Source organism: Typopeltis vanoorti, chromosome 8 (assembly GCF_054136105.1).
Source record: "Typopeltis vanoorti isolate ZY-2024b chromosome 8, IOZ_Tvanoo_1.0, whole genome shotgun sequence".
NCBI lineage: Eukaryota > Metazoa > Arthropoda > Arachnida > Uropygi > Thelyphonidae > Typopeltis > Typopeltis vanoorti.
In genome coordinates, this window is record NC_143556.1 from 122,149,646 (window position 1) to 122,177,297 (window position 27,652).

A 27,652-nucleotide genomic window follows, 5' to 3' on the forward strand; every position below is an offset into this window, starting at 1 on the left:
TTCCATTGTGAATCTGACATATTGGAGACAGTACAAAGGAAAGTGTTAAAAATGATATCAGGATTATGGAATACTGATTATGAAGTCCGATTGAGAATTTGTAGACTGCAGACACTAGCAGACAGGAGTTATAGGGGTGGTATGATTGAAACTTACTAACTTCTTAAAGGGTCATACAGGATTTCAATTTATAGAGGGTGGGGAAAGGACAAGAGGGCATCCTTGGAAGCTGAGAATGAATGCTGCCAAGAAGGGGGGGGGAGGTAGGTGATGAGGGCTAGATTTTTCTCTCAGAGGGTTGTGTGTTATTGAAATGGATTGCCATGGGATGTTGTGAGTGCAAGCAGGTGTGGATGAATTCAAAAATAAGTATGATAGCTGGTGTGTGTAGTATGTGGCCTCCCTCAAAGAGTCTCTGATTCCCTGGAGGTGTCTCATAATAATAATAATTTCAAAATTATTTTTCAACATAATCTTCCTTAAGACTAATACATTTTCTACAGCAATGATCCAGCGCCATTATCTCGTCCCTGTAGTGGTTCTCAGTAAGATCTGCAAAATATCCCTCTACAGCTGCAATCACCTCTTGATTCGAAGAAAAACGCTAACCAGTGAGGAAGGGTTTTAGTTTTGGGAAGAGAAAGAAGTCAGAAGGAGCCAAATCTGGGGAATAGGATTGATGTTCCAACAATTCGTAGTGCAGATCCCTTAATTTTCCCATTTCGTGGGAAAATTAAGAGATTTTTGTGGGCAGGTGCATTGTCCTGATGAAAGATGATTTTTTCTTCTGCAAATCGGGTCTTTTCTCACAAATTTTTTTGTCTAGTCTGCTTAAAAGATCAGAATAATATTCCTGGTTATTGTTTTACCCTTTTCAAGATAATTAATAAACAAAATGTCTTTAGCATCCCCAAAACACCAATGCCGTGACCTTTCTTGCTGATGGAACTGACTTTGTCTTCTTTGGCGCTGAACAACTGGCTTCTGTCCACTGTTTTGACTGCTGTTTGGATTCTAGTGTGTAATGGTGAATCCAAGTCTCATCCATAGTAATGAATCAACTCACAAAATCAGTTTTATTCTTTTTAAAACACTCCAAGCACTGTTCAGAGATTTAAGGTTAGGGAATTACCTGAAATCTCTGAAATCTTCAAACGCACACCAATCTTGCATAAAGGTTTTTCATATGCAGTTCTTCCTACATGTTCTTTTGAAATGCCTATAATCTCAGCAATTTCATGCACTTTGACTTGCTTATCATCCAATACCATATCTTGATCAATCAATACTTGATCAATGATTTCTGGTGTTACACGTTTTGTACGTCCTTCACATGAATCATCTTCAAGGATGGTATGGCCACGTTTAAACTCGGCTGGCCATTTCTTAATTGTCGCAAATGAAGGAGAAGAGTGCCCATAAACTTTTATGAACTTCAAATGAATTTCTTTTGTCATTAAACCTTCTTTTACAAAGAATTTTATAACCGCACGAAACTCAATTTTATCCATTTCAAGAGATACAGACAACACTTTTGCTTCAGACAGTTGTATAAAACAAACTACTTGATAGAATGACTTGAATTTCAAATGGATGCTTATGACAGATGCACCTTCTTTGAAAAAAATCTCTTGCCAATAGTGTTGCCATCTATGGTCGCAGCTGCGAACATTTCAGACCACCCTCTTATTTGTATATTTTAGTCTACAGTTCAACTGTGAATGCTTGTCAGCTTGTTTCTTTTTTTAAAAAAAACTTTCTTACGTAGTAATGATAATCATTAGTGCATACTATTATTTTGTACTAATAGTAATACTATGATATGATATAATGATAAGAAAATCAGTTTTATCCTGCTCAGAACTAAATGGTGATTACTTCCTATTTAAAATCTTCTCTACTCTTATGTCCTGAACCAGGTTGAAGATGTCACTGTCAAAAATGACATTTTCAGTGAGACTTTTCATATTCCTTGTGTCTAACAACACATTTATTTGTGCACATCTATCTTTATATTGGAACATAGTATAAGTAATGACTAGTCCATGTGCTGTACAGAATGCAGCCAGTACTTAGTATTTTTATCTTTGCTCTTTTCTCCAAATTTTCACAAAATTTCTATATGCCTGATATTCATTTCCTATGCTGGTGTTTAGATCATCAACAAGGACCAGCTGTTGTCCTTTATATCATTTGCCTTTTCTAATGACTCAAAAAATTCCTCTGGTTGTTTCTTAGCTGAACCTTCTGTAGGAACATAGTCTCAAATTAGTTTCATTTTTTAATTGTACATTTTGATGTTTTGTCACATTACTCTACTTGATATTGCATTCCAGTCAAGAAAATTATCTCATATGTAGTGTTAAATGCTATACTTAATTATTTTTTTCTGATCATTATTGTCTGAAACAAAAAGTATATGTGTGTGTGTAAGTATCCACATTCATCACACTGTCAGGCAGTGCATTCTGCTCTCCAATCACTCTCCAGGCAAAGACCCTGTTAATTATGCATTTGCTCACACTCTCCTTATACAATTTTTGAGCATGGCCCCTTGTTCTACCCCCCCCCCCTCCTCTTCTCCTATTCTATGAAAATGTTCTTCCACATGAACCCAGTAACAACTTTTTACCAACTAAAAGGTCTCAATTATATCCTGTCTCTTCCTCTTATTCATAAGGCTTGACATTCCCTCAATCTGACTTCATATCCAGCATTCCAAAGACCAGTTTTTCTCTGGACCCTTTCTAATATATCCCCATCACTATAACTAGTGAATCAAATTCATGTCTCTAGTAATCCAGATCAAGGCCTTATACAATGGAACTAGAACCTCTTTATTTCTACAAGTTAATGTCCTCAGCATGATTGTCATAACTGATGTGATGATTTCACAGCTTGTGCAGCGTAACCTCTGAACTTCAGATCCACCACCACTCAAGGTCTCTTGTTACCTCAGCCTTCTCCAAAATTTCCCCACCAAATGTATACTTTTTGTGATATTGTTGCCCACCAAATTTCAGAACCTTACACTTTTCAACATTGATCTGAAAATTCTATGCACTTTTCAACATTGATCTGAAAATTCTATACACTTTCCATCAAATCCTTCTTTAAGCCTGCAACAATGTGTAATATGTACACAAACAATATAATATAGTCTTTTTCAATGTTTTTCTACATGTTTGCTCTCTCCTCTTTGTTCTATTCCATTTCTTCTTGCTTCTTACCTCTTTTTCTACTAATTGAAAGTTCTCCAATCTTTCTAGCAAAATTCCGTTTAACATTATAGAGTATTTACTGAAGCTTTAAATTATCACTTTCCCCATTCCCCACCACTTTCATACCTTTCTTGCCCCTCATTCACCTTTTGTTTTACTATTACTTTCTTTGTTTGTTTACTCATATTTATACATTTTAATAAATGCTGTCTTACTTCCCTTCTTTCTTCCCGATATCAAAGTTCCTTTATGATGGAACTGCAAGGTGAATATTACGTTGTAAGGATACAGGATATTTGTATTTCTTTAAAAAAAAATAAAAATCCAGATTTAAATATGGTTTAGGTTGGAAACAACAAATAAGGGCTCTTCAGGTGAAGGGATTTTAGATTATTTCATCTAGTGGCTGTTTTGTTTTTGTTTTTTTTCAACATTTTGAAGCTAACCAATAAACATTTAAAAGCACATTTTGTGTATGTGTAATAATCGCAAATACTCCACAATAATTTTGTTTTATTTCTGCAGATGGAATATACACTGAAAATTTTATAGGACATTACTGTGGAAATGAGTCTGATTCTGTAACTGTTCTAAGCCCTTATGTCATGACTTATGTTGTATATTACAATGAAAAAGTAAACTCATCAGATGAATTCAATGCATCATATCATATTCAAGGTATTAATAAAGATTTTTGTAATTAATTTTTATAAATTGTTAGCTAAAAATTTTAATTGACATTAAAATAAATATTCTTTTTAATTCATATTAGTTATTACTATTACTTTCATCATAACAAACTACTAAACTGCAGAGCCACTATAGCTCAGTTAGTCTCGATAATGACTGATGGTTAGATAGACCTGGGTACAAATCCTCTCTAGGACAAGAACTTTTATCAGGGCTTTTCATCTGAAGGTGCTTTGCACTTTCATTATAATATTATTATAATTACACCATACAACTTTGAAATGTGCTTTACAACAAAGGTAGACAATTTTAACTTACTTATATGCATTGGTTAATACATGAATGACATATATCCTAACACCCATACTCTATTTAAGTAAATTACTTTTTTTTGCAGAAGTCAGCATTAATAACTTGCTTTGAGTGAGATAATCATTCTTCAGGGTGAAGAATATTTGATTATGTGATGTGTATGTATCACATCACATAATCATATCTGTTCAATGGGAAATATTCATATTCTGAGATTATACAACTGTGAATAGCAAGATTGCATAGAAATAAAACTGAGCACTATATCTAGTTTTTCACCCATTCAGTTTCACATTTGCTGTTTATTAACTTATAGTTTGCATTATTATTATTATTATTACTATTATTGTTATTATTATTATTAAGAGCTATAGTTTGTTTATTATTATTAATAAGAGCTATAGTTTGTTTCCTTGGTCAATATGTTGGGACCTCAGATTATAGGCATTAGTGAGACCTGGCTATCAGAATCAGACATATTAACATATATCAAGTTTAAAGGATAGAGTGTTTTTAGGAAGGATAGACAGGGTAGGAGAAGAGGGTACATGCTGCTAATGACATCAGATTACTTGATGAATCCAGTTAGTGTTGAGACCTATGATTGTAATACTAGTAACAGTTTTTTTGTTTTTTTTTTCCCATTTGGCAGCAAATTTGAAGCCATCTGGTATGAGGTGGAAATCTAACAAGATCAAATACATAGTGGGATCAAAACAAAATTAATAATGGAAAAAACTCACATACAAAGATTATTTAATAGTATAATTTTCACCTGTGCATCACAGGCATCTTCAGTACATTAAGCTCAAATTAAACAATAACTGACAATTCCAAAAAGCGCCACCTAAGTAGCTGGTGTAAGATAACTAATAAGTTATCTTACACCAGAGCTTAATGTACTGAAGATGCCTGTGAGACACAGCCGAAAATTATACTATTAAATAATATTTGTACGTGAGTTTTTTCCGTTATTAATTTTGTATAGATATGTCTACTCACGGTATACCTCTTTTAAAACTTACATAGTGGGATGTTGTTACAGAACTGGTGGATCGGTTGCTAGTGATGAAGAAATGCATCACCTAATAGAAAAGATGAGTGCAAAAAGAGTAATCATAATGGAAGACTTTAATTATATGAACATTGATTGGGTAGCTATAAAATTGCATTAGAAGAATGAAACTGAATTTATTGAGCTGTTGTGAGATACCTTCCTCAAGCACAATGTGACAGAAGGAACTTGAGGTCAGAAAGTTTCGATTTGATTATAGTGACAGAGGGCATTTCACTTAAAGACATAACTATTATTCCCTTGGTTGGTGACAGTGATTATGTGATACTCACTGGAAAGTGGCTAAGTTTATGAATGTTCTATTAAGGAAAAGTTACTTGCTGGACTACAAAGCAGGAAATTATGACTAACTGAGCAGTATAGCACCTTAACTGACTATTGATTGCTGAATCAGAAGAATATCGGGAGTGCATGTGAAGCATTAAAAAATACTTAAATGATGCAATATCATAATGTGTCCCAAGAGCATGAAGAATAAATAGGGTAGGAGTCAAATGAATGTGTCATCTTATCTAGCAAAAGATTCATTAGAAACGATGATATTGAAGGAATACTTTGTGTATAACTATGATATCAGTTATGAAAATTATAAACAGCCATCCAGAAGAGTCACAACTGTTGTACGGAAAGCTAAGTCTGAGTATGAAATGAAACTGGCTCTGCCAACTAAAGATATCCTCAAAGAATTCTATTGATATGCTGCAAGTAAAAGAAAGAATGAATATAAAAGAAAAAAATCTACTGAATGCAGATGGTATGAGGGTGACAGATGCAGAAGAGGTTGTTGAACTAACAAATGTCCATTGCTAAGAGCTATCTATCTGATGTATGCAACATTGAGCTCACTGCTCCCACTTCACTTGATGAAGAAATTCAATTATATGAGGACAAGGCATTAGAGCTGTTGCACAAATTGAATAAGAATTCAGCAGTAGGGGCTGATGGGCACGTGTCCTAAAAGAGTGTTCAGCTTAACTGGCTATTCCTTTAAGCAAGCTATATAATTTGAGTCCCAGAACAGAGAAGATTACCAAGGATTGGAAAGAATGTATTTTAATCCCATTGCACAAGGATGGTACAAAAATTGATGTATCCAGCTATTGGCCAATTTGTATCTTTGAAGTGGTGGTGAAGATGTTGGAAAAGTTGGTTAAGGCTCACATTCAGAAATGGGTTGAGAGAGAATCTTTATTTTGCAATGAACAGCATGGGTTTACTATGAGAAAATCATGTTCAGCCATTTGTTCACTTTCTATAACAATGTCATAATTGAACTAGACAAGGGAAATGGACACACCATGATCCTTTTGGATTTTGCTAATGCTTTTGACAGAATACAGCATGGAAAACTGTTGCATAAATTGGAGAATTAGGATTTGGATTATAAAATATTAGCATAGATAAGTGAATAGCTGACTGACAGATATCAAAAAGTGGTATATGGGGGATGTGAGTCTGCAAGATTTATGGTAACTGGATGTTCCACAAGGTTCAGTGCTCAGTCCACTGTTATTCATTCTGTACATTAATGACATTGGGAAGAATTTCACAGGTGACATATAACTATTTGCTGATGATGTAGATAAACAAGGTAATCCAGAATGTGGCTAATATGCAGTACTTGCAGAATGATTTAAATTAGAATAGGCAAGAATTGTGGGCATTGAAAAATGGCTGTCATTTCAATGTTAGTAAATGTAAAGTCATTCACTTTGCATGATTAGATATCCAGTGTCAAATAATGTTGGTGAGATTATGTTAGAAGAAATTCATCAGTCTAGTGATCTTGGAGTGTTATTAGATGGGATGTTGAAGTTCAGTCTCCATGTAGTAAAGATTGCAATTACAATTCAGAAGATAATTGCAGTGCTGAAACAAACTTTGACGTAAAGATAAGGATGTCATTTTGCCTCTTTACAACACCTTGATAAGACCTCACTTGGACTACTGTGCACAGGTCTGGTCTCCTGGTTTCCATTGTGATTCTGATACAGTGGCGAGAGTGCAAGGGGAGTGTTACAAATGATATCAGAATTATGAAGACAGACTAAGAATTTGTAGACTGCAGACACTAACAAACAGGAGAAAGAGGATGATACGATTGAGACTTCTGAACTTCTGAAAGAGTTTGAAAGATTCCATTCGATGAAAATTTTTTATTTTATGGAGGCTGGGAAAGGACCGGGGCACATTCTTGAAAGCTGAGAATGAATACTGCTAAGAAGGAAATGAGATCTAGATTTTTCTCTCATAGAATGGTGCGTGATTGGAGTGGATTGCCATTGGATGTTTTGTGTGCAAGCTATGTGAATGAATTCAAGAACAAGTATGATGGCTGATGCATGCAGCTTGTTGCCTCCATCGATTAGTCCATGACTCACCTCAGATGTCTCTTATAATGATAATAATTGTTATTATTATTATTAACATCTGACCTCCATGGAGTCAAAGGACTCTTTCCTGGAGGTCCATACTCCTTATACAAAAAAAGATCTTTAAACTGTGCCTTAAACCTGTATGCAAATATATGGTACTCTAGTTTCTGCAGTCACCATACTCTCAGCCAATGCATATTCCACTCACCAATCACTCTCCATGCAAAGAAACTACTTTTCACTCTACTCCCCATTAATATGATAACAACCCTTTATTAATTTATATGTCTCAGTCATATCCCCTCTCCTTCTACTTGCTCTGTAAGTTGCATTCACTCAGTCCCTCCTTTTATCTGACATTCCCATAAATCTGAAATTGATTTAGTAAACCTTTGCTGGACCCTCTCCAATCCATTCTAAATTCCTTGATAACTAGGTTACCAAAATGCACAGAGTTGAGGTATATTATGGCTTGATCAAAACCTTATACAAGGGAACCATGTATATGTTGATGTCCACTTATTTTAGCAGTATTCATTGTGATGTTCTTACAATTTGAGTAGTATGACTTATAATCTTCAAGTCTCTACCCACCATCACTCTCAGACCTCTCATCTCCACTTCCTTAAAAATTTCTCTATTAATTGTATTCTCTGCATTTTAACCTTGCCTACCAAATTTCAAGACTTTGCAATATTAAAGTGGCTACTCTGCTTGCTCATTCACTTAGTCTATTGAGATCCTCCTGAAAGGGAAGAACAACATTTGCTCTATTTCTCATCGTTTTTCCCAACTTTGCATCATTGATCAATGATGCAAAGTTGGGAAATTAATATACAACTTTGCATCATTGATCAATGGTGCAAAGTTGTATATTAATGATATTGGGAGAGGCTTTCTAAAGAAAGCCTCTCCCAATATCATTAATATACAAGTTGAACAATAATGGTTCCGAAACATACTCTTATTGCACTCCATTAGTAACCTTCCTCTTTTTGAATACTACTCATTCATATATGGCCTGCTAATATCTATCTGGGAGCCAATCATCTATCCAACTCTAGTCTGTGATCTAATTCTGTCTGTTTCAATTTAACTTGTTGTGTGGCAGTCTATCAAAAGTCTGAAAAAGTGAGGTATACCACTGTATATGCATCTTCTTTATCCAGTGAATTTGTCACCTTGCTGTAATACATAAGCAGAATGCTAAAACAAACATGACCTTCCCTTAGCAAACCCATGCTGACCATTATAAAGAAAGCTGCAATTATCAACCCATTTCTGAGCATGCATTTAAAGTAACTTGCTTAGTTGTACTCTAGTGTAGTTCCTTTGTTATTGCACATAGGATAGACTTCTTCATTTTGATAGTCATGTGATGTTGCTACTGCTCAATACTTATGAGTCAGAGCATTAAAATTTACAAAGCAGGCATTTATATCCCTGATTAAGAAAGTCTCTCAGTTAGTGAACTTACTTGGATGTAAAGTGGGAGATCAGAATTGGATGTAGGCTCCCCATGTATATTCTAACAGAACCTTTTATGGGAAACTATCCTTTTGAAGGATTGTAAACCTATGGTATGTTATACCATAGGTAGGCTAATAGATAATCAGGAAGTCCTACTCCAGAGGCCCAGAATGGAACATTTTCAAGCCCCTTCAGGCTTTCAGTGAACTGGATGGTGGTGGTGATTTTACAGCAGATAATACAATTCATCTGGAGGTTGCATACTATGATAATATTTACTATGATTTTCTTTTTGAAAGCATTAAAAAAATTGCAACCAAATCCACTTAACTATGATTTTTCTGAGTAAGGAATTTTTTGCTATTGTTTATTTATTTATTTATTTTTATATTTATGATTTTATTTATTTTTGTTGAAACAATTGAAAATTAATACTGTGTAATAGGAAGAAGTATGTACTTGGAAGTAAATAGTCGATTACACTAACCTTAGGTTAAATGAATTATATTAATCATTGTTTAACTATCTGAAATACCCTACATATTAAATAAGATAATGCATCTCAGTTTTAAATAAGAAAAAAAATTGTGCAACATTAGAAGATAAAGAAACATAAACTTGTAATATTTTAATTAACCATCAATAATGAAGGACACACATAGTGAAGTGTGAGATCTTATTGTAATTAATATTACATTGATAGAGTCTGTGTGTTTGTAATATTGTGAACTCATTTGTCATACTTAACAGTGAGTAAACAAGGACTCAAGTATAGGATTTTAAGTGAAAGTTTATTGTTATGATTTGAAGCTATAAATGAGATGATCTATCAGTTAAGTATAGAATCTATATGAGATGATAATGTTAGATTTAATGCTAGTTAAGTAGATCATAGAGTGTGTTATAAACAATAATTTCTTTCCATTTATTATGTGAAGGTGTTGTTGGACAGAGCGAAAATGAAGAGTGAGAAGGTGAAGATTGTAAGTCTCAAGCCATGCTATGATAGAAGCGAACTGAGGAGGAGGGTATTGATAGCAAAGATATTCAATGAAGTGCTTGTGCAGAAAAAATGATCTAGATTTAGTGTGTAACTATTGTGATTAGTGTGTAACTCTGTTCATCTAGCATGCTGCAGTGCAAAATCAGGATAACTTGAGCAATTAGTAGATGAAAGTGTATATGTGTGTGTGAATGCATGCATGACACGAGTAAGTGTGAGAATGGCCAACAAATGTAGAATCTAGTCCCTCAAGCAAAAATATTGAATTGGGTGGTCAATTCAGGTAAAGGTAGTTGGAGGCCTAAAGGGATGCTACAGTTTCTATATATTAATGCAAAAGTATCAAGAACAAAAGGGAAGGGTTTTGGGAATTGGGTAGTACAACCTCGTCAAAAGTTATAGGCATTGCTGAGACTTAGCTAACAGTGCAGTTATGAATAGAATGTGAAGGGTTTAGCATTTTCAGGAAGGATGGAGAAGATAGGATAGGGAGAGTGTTACTGATGATAATGATAGCAGATGAATTGCAGCTAAAAAGAGTAGGAAAAAGGCAGGAGGGTGGTTGTTCATTTGAAGCAGTATAGTGTGAGATCAAGACCAATAAGACAAAATATGTGATTGGTTGCTACTATTGGTAAAGAAGTTTTAGAGATAATGTGGAAGACTTGCCAGCAAAGGTTGGTTGATTGGTAGAGCCTCTGCTACTAATGGCTCATTCAAAAAGTTAAGCAAGTTTCAGTGCAGTCAGTAGTTGGAAGGGAAGCAGTCGTTCGATGCTGTTAGTACACTCTCCCTCGATGAGTCTTTGGACTCCCTGGAGGTGTCACATAATAATGATAATATGTATCAGCAAATTAGTACAATATGTCAAGTAATTATTGGGTACTTCCTGTATGGAGATATAGATTAGAAGGAAGAAACATCACGTTGTTATATCCCCATTATCTTGTTTTGTCTTTAATATTTAATTGTCTTTAACTTTACTTTTACAGTTAACATTAAACCTTTGTATCTCTTACTATCAGACTTCGGTTGCCGACAAATTTGTATAGACTGTGCCAGCCGGCAACTAAATTCTGATACACTATCTAAAATACTTAAAGAAAATTGTAGGGATCAAGATATATGTAGTTGTGGTCCCTATTCTCACATCACTATTGGTTTCCCCCTTAAATGCATGGTACGAAATTTTCCAAACGGTAATTCAAATCCGCAGAAGATATGACAAACTCAATTGATTATGTAAAAAGAAACACATTTATTATTTCACAAAGACAAGTATACATGTTATTTAAATTCTTAACCTTAAAAGAGTCTGGGTTCCCCTTACTTAATTAAACACATTTAAACTTCTGTACTATGATCTCTTACTGGGCATAAATTCCTCACTTCTGTACATATATCTATCTATCCTCAGCTTTCACAAAAGTTACCTGATAATATCATACATGAAACATTACATATAAACACTAGACAATTCAATAAATCTGACATGTAATTCCCTAGGACAATAGTACTTATTTCTACTTAATTCTCTCCCCCAAAATATCTGTTAACACTTAACTACTTTCTGATCACATGACATTACTTTTCTTAAATCACTTAAACAGTTCGGAGCTCGGCCTCCTGTTTCGGCTGGAGCCTAATATGCTTTCTTCTTAACAGTAGACACAAGTGTCCAAATTGCAGACTGTTCTTGTGGCACAACACGTAAATAGCACGTGTTCTTAACTTCTGTTTCTTTACTCCTTGGATACTTTAATCCTACATTAACATAAGAAAATCTTTGCTTACCGTTCTTGCTTTGACTAGGTATTCTGATCTGTTCACTGTACCTCTTCTGATGCCTGGCTTTGTTCTTTTGTTCCTTTGTTCTACACGAACCGAAAGCACTCATACACAGACTTGTATGCTGACGTGGATTTCATCAGCGGCTCTTTCTCCTAATGTGTTTGAACACATTGTGATCATGTGTTCTTGGGTATGCAATATCAAATTGTATACCCAAGATCATGAGGAATAATCAGATATGAGTTAGATGGATGAGTAGTATCATTAAGCAAGAGCTACAGTAAACGAAAATGTTATGGAGGATATATAAGGAGAAAGGTGACCAGCACATCATAAACAATAGAGGAATAAGGCAAGATATTTGACCAACATTATAAGGAGTGCAAAATCAGATTACAAGAAAAAAGCTAGCCGAGCAGGCAAAAGAAATTCCAATGAGATCTTTTATTACATGGAAAGTAAGAGGGAGAATGACTATGAAAGAATTTCTTTAATGAGTCCTGATAGTGATGTGGTGACATAAGTAGATAAAATAGTTGGGTTACTTGTGACCACTTTGCAAGGATATATTTAATTTATATCATCCAAGTGAAGTTACTGCTGTGACACACATAACAGAGACTGATGTGGTCACAGTTGTGGATGAATTGGAACCACTTAGGATATTGCAGAATCTCAGTGTAAATACAACTATAACATTAGATGGGATATCAGCTGAGGTTTTACGACAATATCCAAGGGAACTGGTAATGCCTTTCATTAGGCACTTTAATTGAAGTATCATCTCTGGTTGAGTTCCAGGAGAGTAGAAAAAAGGCAAAATAATAATTCTGCATAAGGGTGGTTCTAAGACTGCAGTAAGAAATTATAGACCAATTAATTTTCTGTATTTTTACCACCGCTCTTGAGATACTAATTCAGAAAGAGAATTCAAGAATGGACAGATAAGAATATGTTCCTCAATGAGGGGCAACATGGCTTTCTGAAGGGTTGTCGTGCATTAGTAATTTATAACATTTTATGATGGAGTGACAGCCGATTTGGATAAGAGAAATGGCTACACAATTTTGCTGGATTTTGCAAAGGCATTTGACCATGGAGCTCTGTTATACAAATTCAAGCAAATTAGGATAGATATGACAGTGGTTATGTCAATAAGAGGATGCATGTTGGACAGATATCAAAAAGGGGCATTATGGAAGAGCAGAATCCAAGCGAAAGCTGGTAACTGGTGGTGTGCCACTAGATTCAGTGCTAGGACCACTGCTATTTAATTTGTACATAAATGATAAAGAAAATAACCTGAAAGGAAATATTTACTTGTTTGCTGTTGAAGCAAAATTGTGTAGAGTAATAGTTAATCAAGGTAATGTGGAGAGCTTTCAGGATGATTTAAGTATGCTGTCAGTTTGGGGAAAAATGTAATGGGTGTCAATTTGATGTGGCGAAATGTAAAGTTATGCATTTTGGGTTAAATAGATTATGAGCCGTGTACCACATTGATGGAACTGTACTGCAGAAAATAGATGAAGCTAGGGATTTAAGGGTGGAAATAGACATAGAGCTGAAGTTATTATTATTATCATAGCATCATAACACTAATTATGGATAGACCATATTGGTCTGTTCCGGTCTCGTTATCTATCCAGTATCCTTTTTTGAGGTCTACCCTACCTTCTCTTTCCATTTGGCTTATATTTTAGGTTTAGATTGTTGGAGGTTATTATTTTTATTCATTGACACCTCCTGGGAGTCCAAAGACTCATCAAGGGAGGGCACCTGCTCTACAACTCTATCTCCACCACTCAATCCACCAATTGACCACAACTACACCAATGCCATCTACCGCCGACCACCACCGTTACTATTTCCACAAACATCCATGCCCACGGCTGAATTCGAACCTGCAGCTGGAGAACAGATACGCTAACCAAAGGCCAGCCAGTTTAGAGGGCATATTGTTAATGTTTCCAAGGAGCACATAAGTTGAAGAACACACTAACACGTAGAGATAAGGAACTTGTTATTATCTTTATAAGGCATTGGCACATCCACATCTGGATTACTGTACTCAGGTCTGGTCTGATCTACTGGGTTTCTTGGGGATGTGGAAGTGGTGGGGAGGATTCAAAGGTGAGTGACCAAGATGGTGAGTGGTCTGTGAAATGCACCCTGTGTGTGGATTGCAAAGCTGGTTTATAGGCATATATTAGGTGATATGATAGAAACATTTAAATTACTTCAAGGGTTCTATATAATCGATGCAGGGAAAATGTTTCAGCACTTGGCTAGGAGGTAGAACAAGAGATCCTCCTTGAAAGTTGAGTAAAAATGTTGTTAGCAGGGGTGTGATGATTTTTCGATTTGTAGATTTTTTAGACTTTTACATTTTTCACTTGAAGAGTTGTGAATGAATGGAATGGATTGTCGGAGTCAGTTGTTAGTGCTTTGTCTGTTCATGGAGGTCTGTTCATGGAGGGAGTATGATAGATAGTGTGAATAGTCTTGGTCTCCTGCGATGAATTTTTGGACTCCATGGAGATGCCCATACAATAATAATTAATTAAATTATTTAAAATGTGTATTATTATTTATCGAGTAACTCCTTGGTGTCACAGACTCATCAGGAGAGATCCAATCTAGCCATTGTTCACAAATACATATCATACGTTCCTTGAACTCATTCACCAACAGAGCACTCACTACATCTTCAATTTATTCTGCCCATTTATCAAAAAAAATCTAATCCTAACAAACACCATTTCTAACCACACTGTTATAAAATTTCCAGGATGACTGCTTGTTCTCTCCTATCTTGTTATATACTGAAAAAATATGTCTTCAGTATCAACTCTAAAAAATCTTTTTAATAACATATATGCTTCTATCATGCCCTCTCCACCTTTAACTTAGCTAGTTTTGAAGCCTATTCACATAGGAAGCATTCCATACATTTGTCACAATCTTGGTCCCTCACATCTGGCTTCTAACTGACTCTTCTTCATCATCACAGAATCCAGGCAACTGGATCTACATGTAATATTACAAAGGTGGCCTCTTTTTAATGCCTAATAAATGAGAATAATGACCTAGTTATCCCTCATTGTCAGTGTGTTCTTCAACAACATGTAATCTCATGCTGTTTGGCTACCTTTGAAATATAATCAAAACTTCAGCTGTCCCTCCACAATAACCCCCTCAAACTCCTGGTTTCAGTCTCCTGCAGTTCAGTTTCATCAACATAGTACAGAATATCTCATCTCTTTATCTCAAATGGAATGACTTAACCTCAAACAACTGTGAAATCGTTTCTTATATTACTGATTTATAAATTAAAAAGCAGAGAAAGAATTATAGAGTCCTGCATATTCAACTGGCCAACAGCCTTCTCTCATACTCAGTTCTACCATCACTACGTTTTGATATCTGTCCTCACCAGCTTCATGTTTATCCTCGTTTGCTCCAATTATGAAATTGAGTTCCATGTGGAAAATTGTTGAATGCCTTTGCCAAGTCCAGCAATATCACTGAGTAGCTATTTCTTTATCCAACTCGATTATCACTTTATTATAAAAAGCATGTCTATTACTAAGGCAAGGCATATCCTTCACAAGATCATGTTACCCCTTATAAAGTACCATATTCCTGCCCAGTCTCAAATTCCATCTTTTAGAGAACTTCCTTTAGGCAATGGCATCATATTGCTCTCTTTCCACTATGCACCTTGTAAGAACTCATACTCAAATTAAACATCTTAGAGAAGGTGTCAATTTCATATATACATGTTTATATTTCATATAGAGTGATTTTTTTAGACTTTGCAAAGACATTTGAAACCACATGACAGATTCGTATACTGCAGAAGATGGGATTAGATAGTAGATTGGTTTAACAGATGATGATTGGCATAGTGAAAGATACCAGCAAGTTGTGTATATGTTGGGGCATTGTCACATAGTGGTATACTATAGGGTTCTGTTCTTGAGCTCAAACTGTTTAACTTATTTGTTAATGTTATTTCATGTGGATTGACTAGGGATCTTCAAATGTTTGCCAATGATCTCAAAGGGAATGACTTAACCTCAAACAACTTAACCCCATAAATCATTTCTTATATTACTGATTTATAAATTAAAAAGTGCTGGCCTGGTTGTCTGAGTGGTTAGAGTATCCATTCTCCAGCCAAAGATTGTCTGTGAAAATACTAATGGTGGTGAGCAGTAGATCGCAAAGGTGTAGATGATGCAGTTTGCTGTTGTTGGTGGAGGTAGAGAGCTGTAGAGCAGGTGCTCTCCATCGTTGAGTCTTTGGACTCCTTGGAGGTGTAACATAATAATAATGATGATGATGATGAAAAGTTAGGTAGAATTATTAGGAGTAGTGCTGATGTTAATTTTCTTCAGGAAGAATTGAATCGACTTTTAGCTTGGACAAATGGGTGGGGCTGCAGTTTTAATATTAATAAATGCAAAGTATTACACTTTGGGATACAGAAATGTAATGGTATGTACTCTCTTGGTGAAGCTGTACTTCAGGAAGTGGATAAAATTTGGGACCTTGGAGTGATGATAAGCAGCAGACCAAAGTTCCAAGGACACATTGCAAGTGGTGCAAACACTGCACATCTCATTGCTGCTATGATAAAAAGTACATTGACATGTAGGAATAAGGAAGTCATGGTGCCGCTATATAAGGCATTGATCAGACCTCATATGGACTATTGTGTTCAGATTTGGTCATCTAGTTTTCATTGTGATGTGGAAACACTAGAGAGGGTTCAAAGATGAATAACCAAAGTGGTATCAAGACTGGATTGTTGGTTATGAAGCATGTTTGGGAGAATGTGGATTACAGAGGTTGGTGGATAGGAGGAAAAAAGGAGATATGATAAAGACTTTCAAGTTAGTTAAGAGATTCTATCAGATTAATACAGAAGAAATTATAAAAAGTGTGGATGTTAAGATGGGAAGAATGAGAGATCATCCCTGGAAGTTGTATAAAGATGTTTTGAAGAAGGGTGTGAGGAACAGATTTTTTATATGGAGAGTTCTTAGTAAGTTGAATGCATTGCCAGAATGCATTGTGAATGCAGGTAGTGTAAATAACTTCAAAGCTCATTATGTTAGACTTGTTGCTGGTTGAGTTGGCCTCTCACGATTAGTCTGTTGACTCAATGGAGGTTGCCAAAATAATAATAACACTTACAAGTAAACCTTTTGTGAGTGAGATCCATATAAAAAATAAATAAATAAATAAATAAAATTTAATCCTACGTCTGTGCTTGAATTAAGGTTCTGTAATGTTATAAGCTCCTGTAATTCATCTACCTCTTTCTCTCATTAGTCTATGTCACATTGGCACTGCATTATCTCCACCTCAATGGTACACATACACACTTACAAAAATGATCAGGCAATATTTCGACTATTTCATTTGCATCCAATACTTCATTACTAGCAGCATAGCTAAGAACTCCTTCACTTTATTTATTTATTTTTGTTTTTGCCTTATCAGCTAGCTTCCTATTATAATTAGCTTGGCCTTACTTACATACAGGTCACTCTTCTTACCTGCTCCTTCTACTGCTCATGGATTTGCTGATCATCTTTTCTTTATATTCCTTCTAAAATGTTTTTCTTTTTTCTGCAACTCCTGCCAAATGATATTGTTCATCCATCTACACTGCTTGGAAATAAATCAACGGTCACCATAATGTGAGAAACAAACAGCCATGGCACCCACTTTAATAAGATGTAGGACCTCCTTTTGCTGCAATCACAGCAATCTTGTGAGCATACTTTTTTGCAAGCATATGATAGCAATCAATGAGAATTTTGGAACCAATCTTCCTGTAGGCGTGTAATGAGTTCCTGGATTTGTGGGACAGACATTCCTTGACCTCACCTGACTCTCCAGTACATTCAACAGGTATTCAGTAAGGTTCAGATTAGGGCTCTCTGGAGGACAAGTGTGGTAACGTTCATGTCAATAAACCATGCAGTTACAGTAGGAACCTTTAGACACGGTACATTGTCTTGCTGAAAGTGACAATGGTTAGTTCCATAGAAATGCCACAAAGTAGGAAGCATTGCATTGCCCACAATGTTCAGATACTTCTTGGAGTTCAGGGTTCATGTTACCACAAACAGAGATCGAAAGCCAAACCAGGAAAAACAGGATCATACCATCACACCACCACCTCTGAATTTCATAGTAGGGATTATGCACTCTGGTAAGAGATGTTTGTAGTGTGATTTGTCACTCCATAACATAATATTCCAAGCTTCCATGTCCCATCTTACATGCTTTTTGCACCACTGAAGATGATGCTGCATGTTGGTTCAGATAATGTGGGGCTTGCATATTACAGTCATATCATGAAAGCCGATGCTGTGAGCATAGGTCTGAATGTTTTTGTGCATATTCATGTCCTAATCGATGCCTAGAATGCCATATTCAACATGTCTGCCAATGAATTGTGGTTTTTACTTATTATCCTTTGTAGCAACCTACATCACATTCAGTAAGTGTGATAGGCCATCCACTCTAGGTAATACATGCAATTGACTGCCTGCACTTCAATCTCAGTATAGTATCACTAATCTGATTGTTGACTTGAGATAGCCCGATTTGTCAACAATTTGCCAAACAAAGAGGCCTGTTACATGGCATCCTATCAAAACACCTCTTTCAAACTCCATCAGTTCCCTTCTCGCAGCCATTTCACCCAGACACAGTTGTGCTGACTTTGGAGCATCATATTCCTCTAATTTATTACTAATTTATTAACTGGCTTCGAACACATAACTCATTACATGGTATGATGCACTTGCCCTTGAGTGTCCTTTGACTTCTTTCCAAGCAGTGTAACTCCCAATAGATTTATTATCCTAACTCTGGTTTTACAGTTTGATATGGCTTTCTTCCAATCTCCTTTTGACTGTTTCACATGCACTGCTAACATTTTCACCCATCCTAATATAGAGAGATGTTTGTACAGCTATGGCACCGCTCTAATTATTATTATTATTATCATCATTATTATTATTATTATTATTATTAAACATCACATCAAGAACAACTATTCAACATCTACATGGTATCTATCATACTTTGCCTTGAACTCATTCACAGTCAGGGCACCCACAACAGACTCTGGCAGCTTATTCCACTCATTCACCACTCTTCAATCATACACCCCTTTTCCACCTATCAACCAATTTCTGCAACCCACAAATCCTCAACCTGTCTTCATAAGGTTCGTTCCATAGACCAGTTATCATCTTGGTCACTCATCTCTGGATCCTCTCCACTTCCTCCCCATCACGAAGAAACCCTGGTGCCCTTAACTGGGCACAGTAGTCCAGATGGGGTCTTATCAATGCTCGATACAGAGGAACAACAACTTGTTTATCTCTGCATGTTAAAGTATTTTTCAGAGGCCAAGTGATTTGATGAGCTGATTTAACCACTTTTGCAATGTGCCCCCTAAACTTCAATTCCCTATCCACCAACACTCCCAAATCCCTGGCCTCATTAATCTCATTAATCTCCTGGAGTACAGTTCCACCAATGTGATATACTGCTGCTAATCTTTTCACACCAAAATGCATAACCTTATACTTTGCCACATTAAATTGACATCCATTCTCCTTAGCCCAGTCCTCCAATCTGTCCAACTCATCCTGCAAAATTTTGACATCATGTGTATTCATGATTGCTCTACTCAACTTTGCATCATCAGCAAACAAGTAAACACTTCCTCTCAGATCTGTTCCTATATCATTAATGAACAAATTAAATAGTAGTGGTCCAAGAACAGAACCCTGCGGCACACCATTAGTCACAGTCTGTCTTTTGGACTCTACTCCTGAATAAACTACTCTCTGATATTTCTCCATCAACCATCCTCCTATCCATCTCACCAACCCTATATCCATCCCCATATGCTGCAGTTTACTTATTAGAATTCCATGTGGTATCCTGTCAAAGCCCTTGACAGTATACCACATATCTAAAAAATTGGATATTGCCAGATATCTAAAAAAAAAAGCAAGGTCCAGCAGTATCACTGTAAACCCATTACCCTTATCCAGTTCAGCCGTCACCGTGTTATAAAACGTGAGAAAGTTACTGAGGCATGATCTACCCTTCACAAAACCATGCTGTCCCCCATACAGTATCCCATTTTCATCTATCCATTCCTGTATTTTTCTCTTGACTACTTTCTCCAAAACCTTGACAATGACTCCTGATATGCTGATCAATATTACTCCTCAGTTTTTCATAGATATCTACTTTTGTAATTCCAGATATCCTCCTTTAACAGAAATTCTTCATGTTTGTCAATCAAAAAAGCAGTCATTATGTCAAGACAAAATGGCTGCTTTCCCCATGTGGCTACATGACCAGATCGAGCACTATCAAACCTTCTGTATTTTCCAGTATAATTTGTCTCAATTTATCCTTTAGCACTGACTAACAAACTGGATGAGATTAAGCTTGATATTAAACATTGATCAAGTCAATGGAGAAACAGAAGAGAAGATCTTGCTAGGCTGCATATATGTTACAATTGTCTTACACATTAATCTTCATTATATGGGTCTCACTATTTCATGGAATTTGTCACTCAAGAAATAAATGAATTTTTTTATTACATTGGTTGAACTGTATACACTCAAGCAGATCTTATCAGACCCAGATAATTTGTGAAGATTTTAACTTTTAAAAAAGTATTAATTTATACAAACATGCTTAATTATAAATTTTATTCATTACTGCTTATTATTATCTTGAGTACTAATGTAATCCGTGGTTTGGTGTAGCATGACCTTTGCTGTCCTTGCACCAATAAACTCCTAATCCACCTACCAGCCAACAGGCTATAAGTTAAAGATTTTTTTTTTTTTTAACACCTCCAAGGAGTCTGAAGACTCATCGTGGGAGGACACCTGCAATACAACACTTTATCTCCACTACTACATTGAACCTCTACTTCAAAGAATATTTATTAAATTGTAAAGAGTATATGCACACGCAGGAATTTATATAACCAGATATTTTGATCTAGAACTGGCCATTCAAAAAGGTAATAATTACGAAATATTTCATATGCATAAAACAGGCTGCTCACTAGAGTGTTTCTAGTAGATAAAAATTCAAAAGATATATCAAAATTATGAAAAATAAAAATTGTTTCCCACGAACAAGGATGAAACTTACGCAAAATATAGTCATTACAATTCAAGGTGGGGCAAGATAGAAGTGCTTCTGCAACCTCTTTGAATTATCATTCAAATTTGAAATGTTATCCATGTAAAAGACAGGTCCCAGGCTAGGCATGGGTCTCACTAGAGTTCACAGGCTAGAGTTCACACTGAAAACAGCTGACACTGTTTTCAGTGTGAACGCTGAAAACAGTTGAGTTTCAAATATGAAAAAGACAAAAACCTGATAAACAGCTGAGAAGGAGAGAGATGATTGCATATCTTTAGTGGAATGTAACACGAATGAGAGTTTATTGACAGAAAGGAAAAGAGAAACTGAGTTGTACTTTTTTTTTGCTGGATCATTGTAGTTGGTTGAAGATTTCAGAAACGTGTGTGTGTGTGGGGGGGGGGGGGTGAATATCATTGTGCAGGGCTGGAGTTTTTAAGAACAAACTTCTAAGGCTCTGTTATGTGGCGTATCTTCTTTGGGTTGAAAAGATTCTGCTGCATTATTCCTCAGTTTCCAAGGAAAACTATCATAATTAAAATGCTTCTCAATAGAGTACACATTATCTGCTCAGACCTCTCTCACCTTAAATTATATTATTATTATTATTACGTGACTTGAAGGAGTCCAAAGACCCATTGAGGGAGGTCATCTGTTCTGCATCTCCACCACTAAATCTGCCAAATACATTGAATCACCACTACCATCTACACCAATAATATCTACTGCCCACCACCACCACTGATATTTTTTGTTGTCTGTAAATTGCACATGTACTCACACCTTCATACTAGCATGTGCATGTGTTCTAGTGCCGCCATAGCACAATTGGAAGAATTATGATATGTTGTGCCCCTCGATTGGAAAAGGGCTAAGGTCGATTCTCATTGTGATGAGAGGAATCTTTATATGGTTTTTTTTTTTTTTCAATTGAAGGTGAGTTTGCCAATCTGATATGGAGATAGCAGGGTTTTTTCTCCCAGAAACTCATCCTTCATTCTTCATATAAACAAATCAGCATTGAGAATAAATGCAATTTACAGAGGAAAACAATTAGTAGTGGTGGGCAGTAGATGGCATTGTAGATGATGATGATGATGATGATGGTAGTGGCTGTTTTCTGTAGATGGTAGATTAAGTGGTGGAGATGGAGAGTTGTAGAGTAGGTACTCTCCCTTGAACTGCTTTGAGGTGTCATGTAATAATTAATAATAAATAAAAAAAAACCTGCTATCTCCATACGAGATTGGCTAACTCACCTTCAATTGAAAAAAAAAAAGCTATATAAAGATTCTTCTCATGACGAAGAGAATTGAATTAGACCTTTTCCAATTGAGGGCTGTAACATGTTGTCGTTCTTCCAATTGCTAATATTCCAATATTATCTACTGCATTGTGACCAGTCTAGTACACGGAATTCTCTTGCTTTTGAATTCTGGGGTCTTGGGTAATAATAATAATGAAAACATGTAATTTTCAGATTTAAATATGCTGATTATTTAGATTAGTAATAATCTGTCTTATGCCTACATGCTCATATAGTCAATATATGCAACAAGCACAAATTGAAATTCATGTATTTAAACTGTAACTGTATACATGCTATAGGCTTGTATGAAATGTGAGTCAAGATATAATATTGATTTCTAAAAAAATCTGCTGGACAAAACTACAATTTTAAATTATTCTGTGTTCAGCAATTCTAGTTAATCTTACTTTGTGATTGAAGGTGAAAAAAAACTTCTCAGTTTGTTGGTACATTATTTTAACCACCATGCCACCCTTGACATACATATATGTATATCATACGGGAACTAGATTCGAGAGGGAATGTAGTGGAAGATTCTAGCTGTGCTAAAAAAAATGTTCCTAATTAGTGTTTAGGGTGACTTTTTATTGCAAATTGTGCTGCATCAGTTTGGCTACCAGTGTCCTTCAGTGGTGTCGCTGTTGGAATTTTTTGTTGCTTATGTTGTGTTTTATTACTTGTTTATTCTTACTGCTTCTACTTCTGAAAATGGCATCAATAAAGAAATGCATAAAAAGTTTGGGCATGAAGATAAAGCTCTACCTTAGATTTTTTGCATAGGTTGTGTTGCAAAAATTGCTGTGTGCATCAAAAAATGTGAAAAATTTGCTGATTGTTTGGGTAAATGAAAAGAAGGAAAGCATTATCTTATGTGAAAAGTGCCTTGATAGATTAGAGCAATTAGAAATGGGAGCAGAAATGTAAAAAAGAGGGGGAGAGTGCTGATATGATTGCAGACGAATTGTGTCCACAAATTTCAGAAGTCGATAGTGCATCCACAGATCTTGAATCTGTGTGGTGTGAAGTTGAAATAAATAGGTTAGTATATTATTATTATCATTATCATCTGACCTCCATAGAGTCAGAGACTCATCCTGGGCGATCCATGCTATTGCACACAATGATCATCCAACTGTGCCTTAAACTGATTCATTGCATCGACATTCCCAACACACTCAGGCAATGCATTCCACTCACCAACCACTCTCCATACAAAGGCCTTCTCCTCACTCCTCTGCTCACACCCTCTTTATATAGTTTCCAGTAGTGATGTCCTCTTGTTCTAAACACCCTATCCCATCTATGAAAAATCTCTTCCATATCAACCTGATAACAACCCTTGACTAGCTTATATGTCTTTATTCTCTCAATCTTATATTCTATATTCTCTCCTATATTCTCTCAACTTATATTCTCTCAATCTGTCCTTGTACTCCACATTCCAATGACCGCTGACCACCTTTATGAATATTCTTTGGGTCCTTTCTAATATGTTCTCAACACCATGAAAATCCAGCAACCAAATCTGAGCACAATAATCCATATGAGGCCTGATCAAGGCCTTATACAAATCTATCATAATTTCTCTATTTCTTCATGTCAGGGTCCTCTGCATCATTGCCATTATCTGATATGATGTCTTCACATCTTATGCAGTTTGGCACCCTGAATTTCAGGTCCTTGTCCAACATCATTCCTAGATCTTTCATCTCCTTTACTTCTTTTAAAGTTTCCCCACTTAGTGTATACTTTGTATCCCATCATTGCTTACCAAATCAAAAAACCTTACATTTTGCAACATTGAACTGAGAGTTCCACCTACTTGCCCATTCATGCAACCTATTCAATTACTCCTGTAAGACTGTAACATCTGATTGACTCTGCATTGACTTTACTCCTTCTACTTTCAACAATTTGGCATCATCTGCAAACATCTGCATATCACTAGTTAAAGCCATCCCAATATTATTAACCTATGAATTGAACAACAATGGTCCCAAAACTGACTCCTGTGGTACACCATTAGTGGCCTTTCTCTTTCTTGATACTACACACCCATATATAACTTTCTGATACTTATCTGACAACCTGTCACTGATCCAACTCAGAAGACTGTTATCCAACCTCATGTGTTTCAATTTATTTAACAGTTTATTGTGTGGCAGTCTATCAAAAGCCTTTGCAAAATCCAAGTACACCACTGTATATGCATCTCCCTGTCCAAGGAATTTGTCACCTTGTTATAGTATCCAAGTAAGTTAGTAAAACACGATCTCCCTTTAACAGACCCATGCTGATAACCACAGAGAATGCTGCTGTTATCAACCCATTTTTGCATCCTCATTTCAGTAATCTGTTATACTTTAACTTCAACTCCGGATATGCATATGTTCCTATAATTTGTAGCCACAGCGTTATCGCCATCTTTATGCAGTGGAGTCAGTTTACCTTCTTTCCACTCCCTTGGATCCCGTGCTCTTGTAAGACTGTTGAATAAAACACATATGTCATTGCTACTGCTAATTCCCTGGAAAATTCCCTTAAGACGACTGGTGATATGTCATCAAATCCTTATTGCCTTAATGACATCAAGGATATTTATTTCCTCAAATACCTCCTGCTCACTCACAGTTAAGGCATCCTCTCCTATGTTGTCTACACTCAAGTTCCTCTTGATTCCACCCTGATCAGGATGAAACACCATTATAAATTGATCACTGAATACCTAAACAATGTCTTCTGCAGCAGTTACCATTCTACCATTTCCATCCATCAACATCATCTTATTTTTCCTTCTAATTGCCAGATATCTAAAAAAACTCTCTGTGGTTTTTCTTTGCTTGATTTGCCAATTTCTGCTCATACTAGTTTTGTGTTCCTTACTAACTGGGTTGCTTTTCTGGCTTGTTCTTTATACTCTTCATGTAACGTATTGTTACCATTATTCATCTTTTACTGCATCCAAAGTACTTTCTTTTTCCTGATTTCAGGCTTAAGCTCCTCATTCATCCATTTTACACCTACCTTATTCAGCCTTTTGGCCTTTGGAAAATACATTCATTCTTCTCTGAAGAATTTACACTAAGTGAACTAAATTCATCAATTGAGAAATTGAAACTAATAAATCTCCTGGTAATGATGTCAAAAATGGCAAAGAACAATTTCTGGACATTCTGGCAAACAGGCAAATTCCAAAGGAATGGAAAAAAATCAGTTATTGTATACCCATTCTAAAGCCTGACAAAAATGCTGCAGAATGTCAACGCTATAGACCTATCGCATTAACTAGCATACTCTGTAAAATTACTGAAAGAATCATACACTCCAGACTCATGCATTGGCACACAAAAAATAAGAAAATTAATGCTACTAAACTGCCCATCATTCGACGACAGATCAATTATTCTATTTCTGCCAAACATTAATAGACTCATTTCAGGAAAAACCAACAAAAAAAAAGACAACTGTCATATTCCTTGATATAACTGCTGCTTTTGATTGTGTTTGGATCAAAAAAATAATACATATTGTACATGATATCGGAAATAGAGGAAATGCTTTAATCTGGATCACTGATTTCATGCGAGGTAGAAAGATCAAGGTTAGAATCAATCAGAAATATCTAGAGAGCGAAAAACCTGGGCTGGTGTTCCACAGGGCTCAGTCCCTTACTATTCCTTTTATACATCAATAACATTCATCCCTAACTTACAGAAGATACAAAAGTAGCCTGCTATGCAGACGATATAGCCATCTGGCACACTAGTGATAAAATTAAAGAATTGAAAGAGATTCTAAACAAATCCATGAAAGGATTAGAAAAATGGTCAGATGAACTTAAACTTAAAATCAACCCAGATAAAACAGAACTAAGTACCTTTAGTACAGACCTGAAAAATAGACATTCCTACAATCTCAAAGTCATGATCAACAACAGGCTAATTGAAAAAGTTGCAAATCCAAAATACCTTGGTATTACGCGTGATCAGAAATTACGTTTTGCACAACACCTCTCTGACACTTCCAACAGGTCTCTCAAAAAACTAAATCTATTGAAAAGGCTTTGTGGAACAAATTGGGGTGTAGAACCAAAAGTTCTCAAAATTACTTACACTACACTAATAAGGTCAATAATGGAATATGCAGCACCTATTTGATCTTCATCTGTAAAGGAAAAATTACAGAAAGTACAAGCAAAAGCTTCCAAGATTATCATTGGTACAGTCTCATCCACTAACAAACATCAGAGCCCAACAGGAATGTGGGCTTGACCTGCTGGAGGACAAACGGAAATTTGCCACCATAAAATTCATTAATAATATTAGAAGTTATAAAGCAATCATATCTCCCTAAAAACTTATGAACATTGGAATCAAAAATGCAGACTTCACAGATCATCAACTTTACAATATTATTATTATTCAGGCCTCCAAGGAGTCAAAAGACTCATCGAGGGAGGTCCTTTCTAAGACATAAAGTCTGTCAAGACTCATCAAGGGGAGGTCCCCCCCTGAGAAACACAAAGTCTATCATACCACTCCTTAAACCCACTGACCGTTCTCGCTCCCACCACTCCATCAGGCAATGCATTCCACGGCTCAACCACCCTCCACACAAAGAAACCACTCCTTACCCTCTTGCTCACAGTTTCCTTTCGTAACTTCCAGGGATGGCCTCTTGTCATCACTCCTTCCCGCTGATCAACCAAGCGAAAGAACTCCCCAGTGTCAACCCTGTAACCACCTCTCAACAGTTTAAAAGTCTCAATCATATCACCTCTCCTTCTTCTATCCACCAAACTCTGCAGTCCACATTCTCTCAGCCGATCCTCATAACTATCCTTGTACAGTCCTGAAACCATCTTTGTCATCCGTCTTTGTATCCTTTCCACAGTTAATTTATCCCCTTCAAATCCTGGGGACCAAATCGGAGAACAATAGTCCAAGTGTGGTCTGATCAGAGACTTATACAACGGAATGATAACCCTCTTATCTCTGCAGGTCAGTGTCCTTCTCATAATAGCAGCAATCCTCTGTGTTACCTTCACCACCTTTGCAATATGTCCCCTAAACTTCAGGTTTCTATCAATCATCAACCCCAGATCTCTTGTCTCCCCTACTTCCTCCAGTATAACTCCTCCCATAGAGTATGCAGCATCCCATCGATGTTTCCCAAACCTCAAGACCT

The 27,652-nt window shown here is 36.1% G+C and overlaps 1 protein-coding gene across 1 annotated transcript in view; it reads left to right on the forward strand.

Annotated features, from left to right (window-relative positions):
• Positions 1-27,652, forward strand: part of Cubn (Cubilin) — a 2,223,842-nt gene that overhangs the window by 1,506,305 nt on the left and 689,885 nt on the right. The window contains exon 52 of the mRNA XM_090396294.1: positions 3,747-3,899. Within this exon, the coding sequence (XP_090252420.1) occupies positions 3,747-3,899 (153 nt within the window). The remainder of the gene's footprint in view (positions 1-3,746; positions 3,900-27,652) is intronic.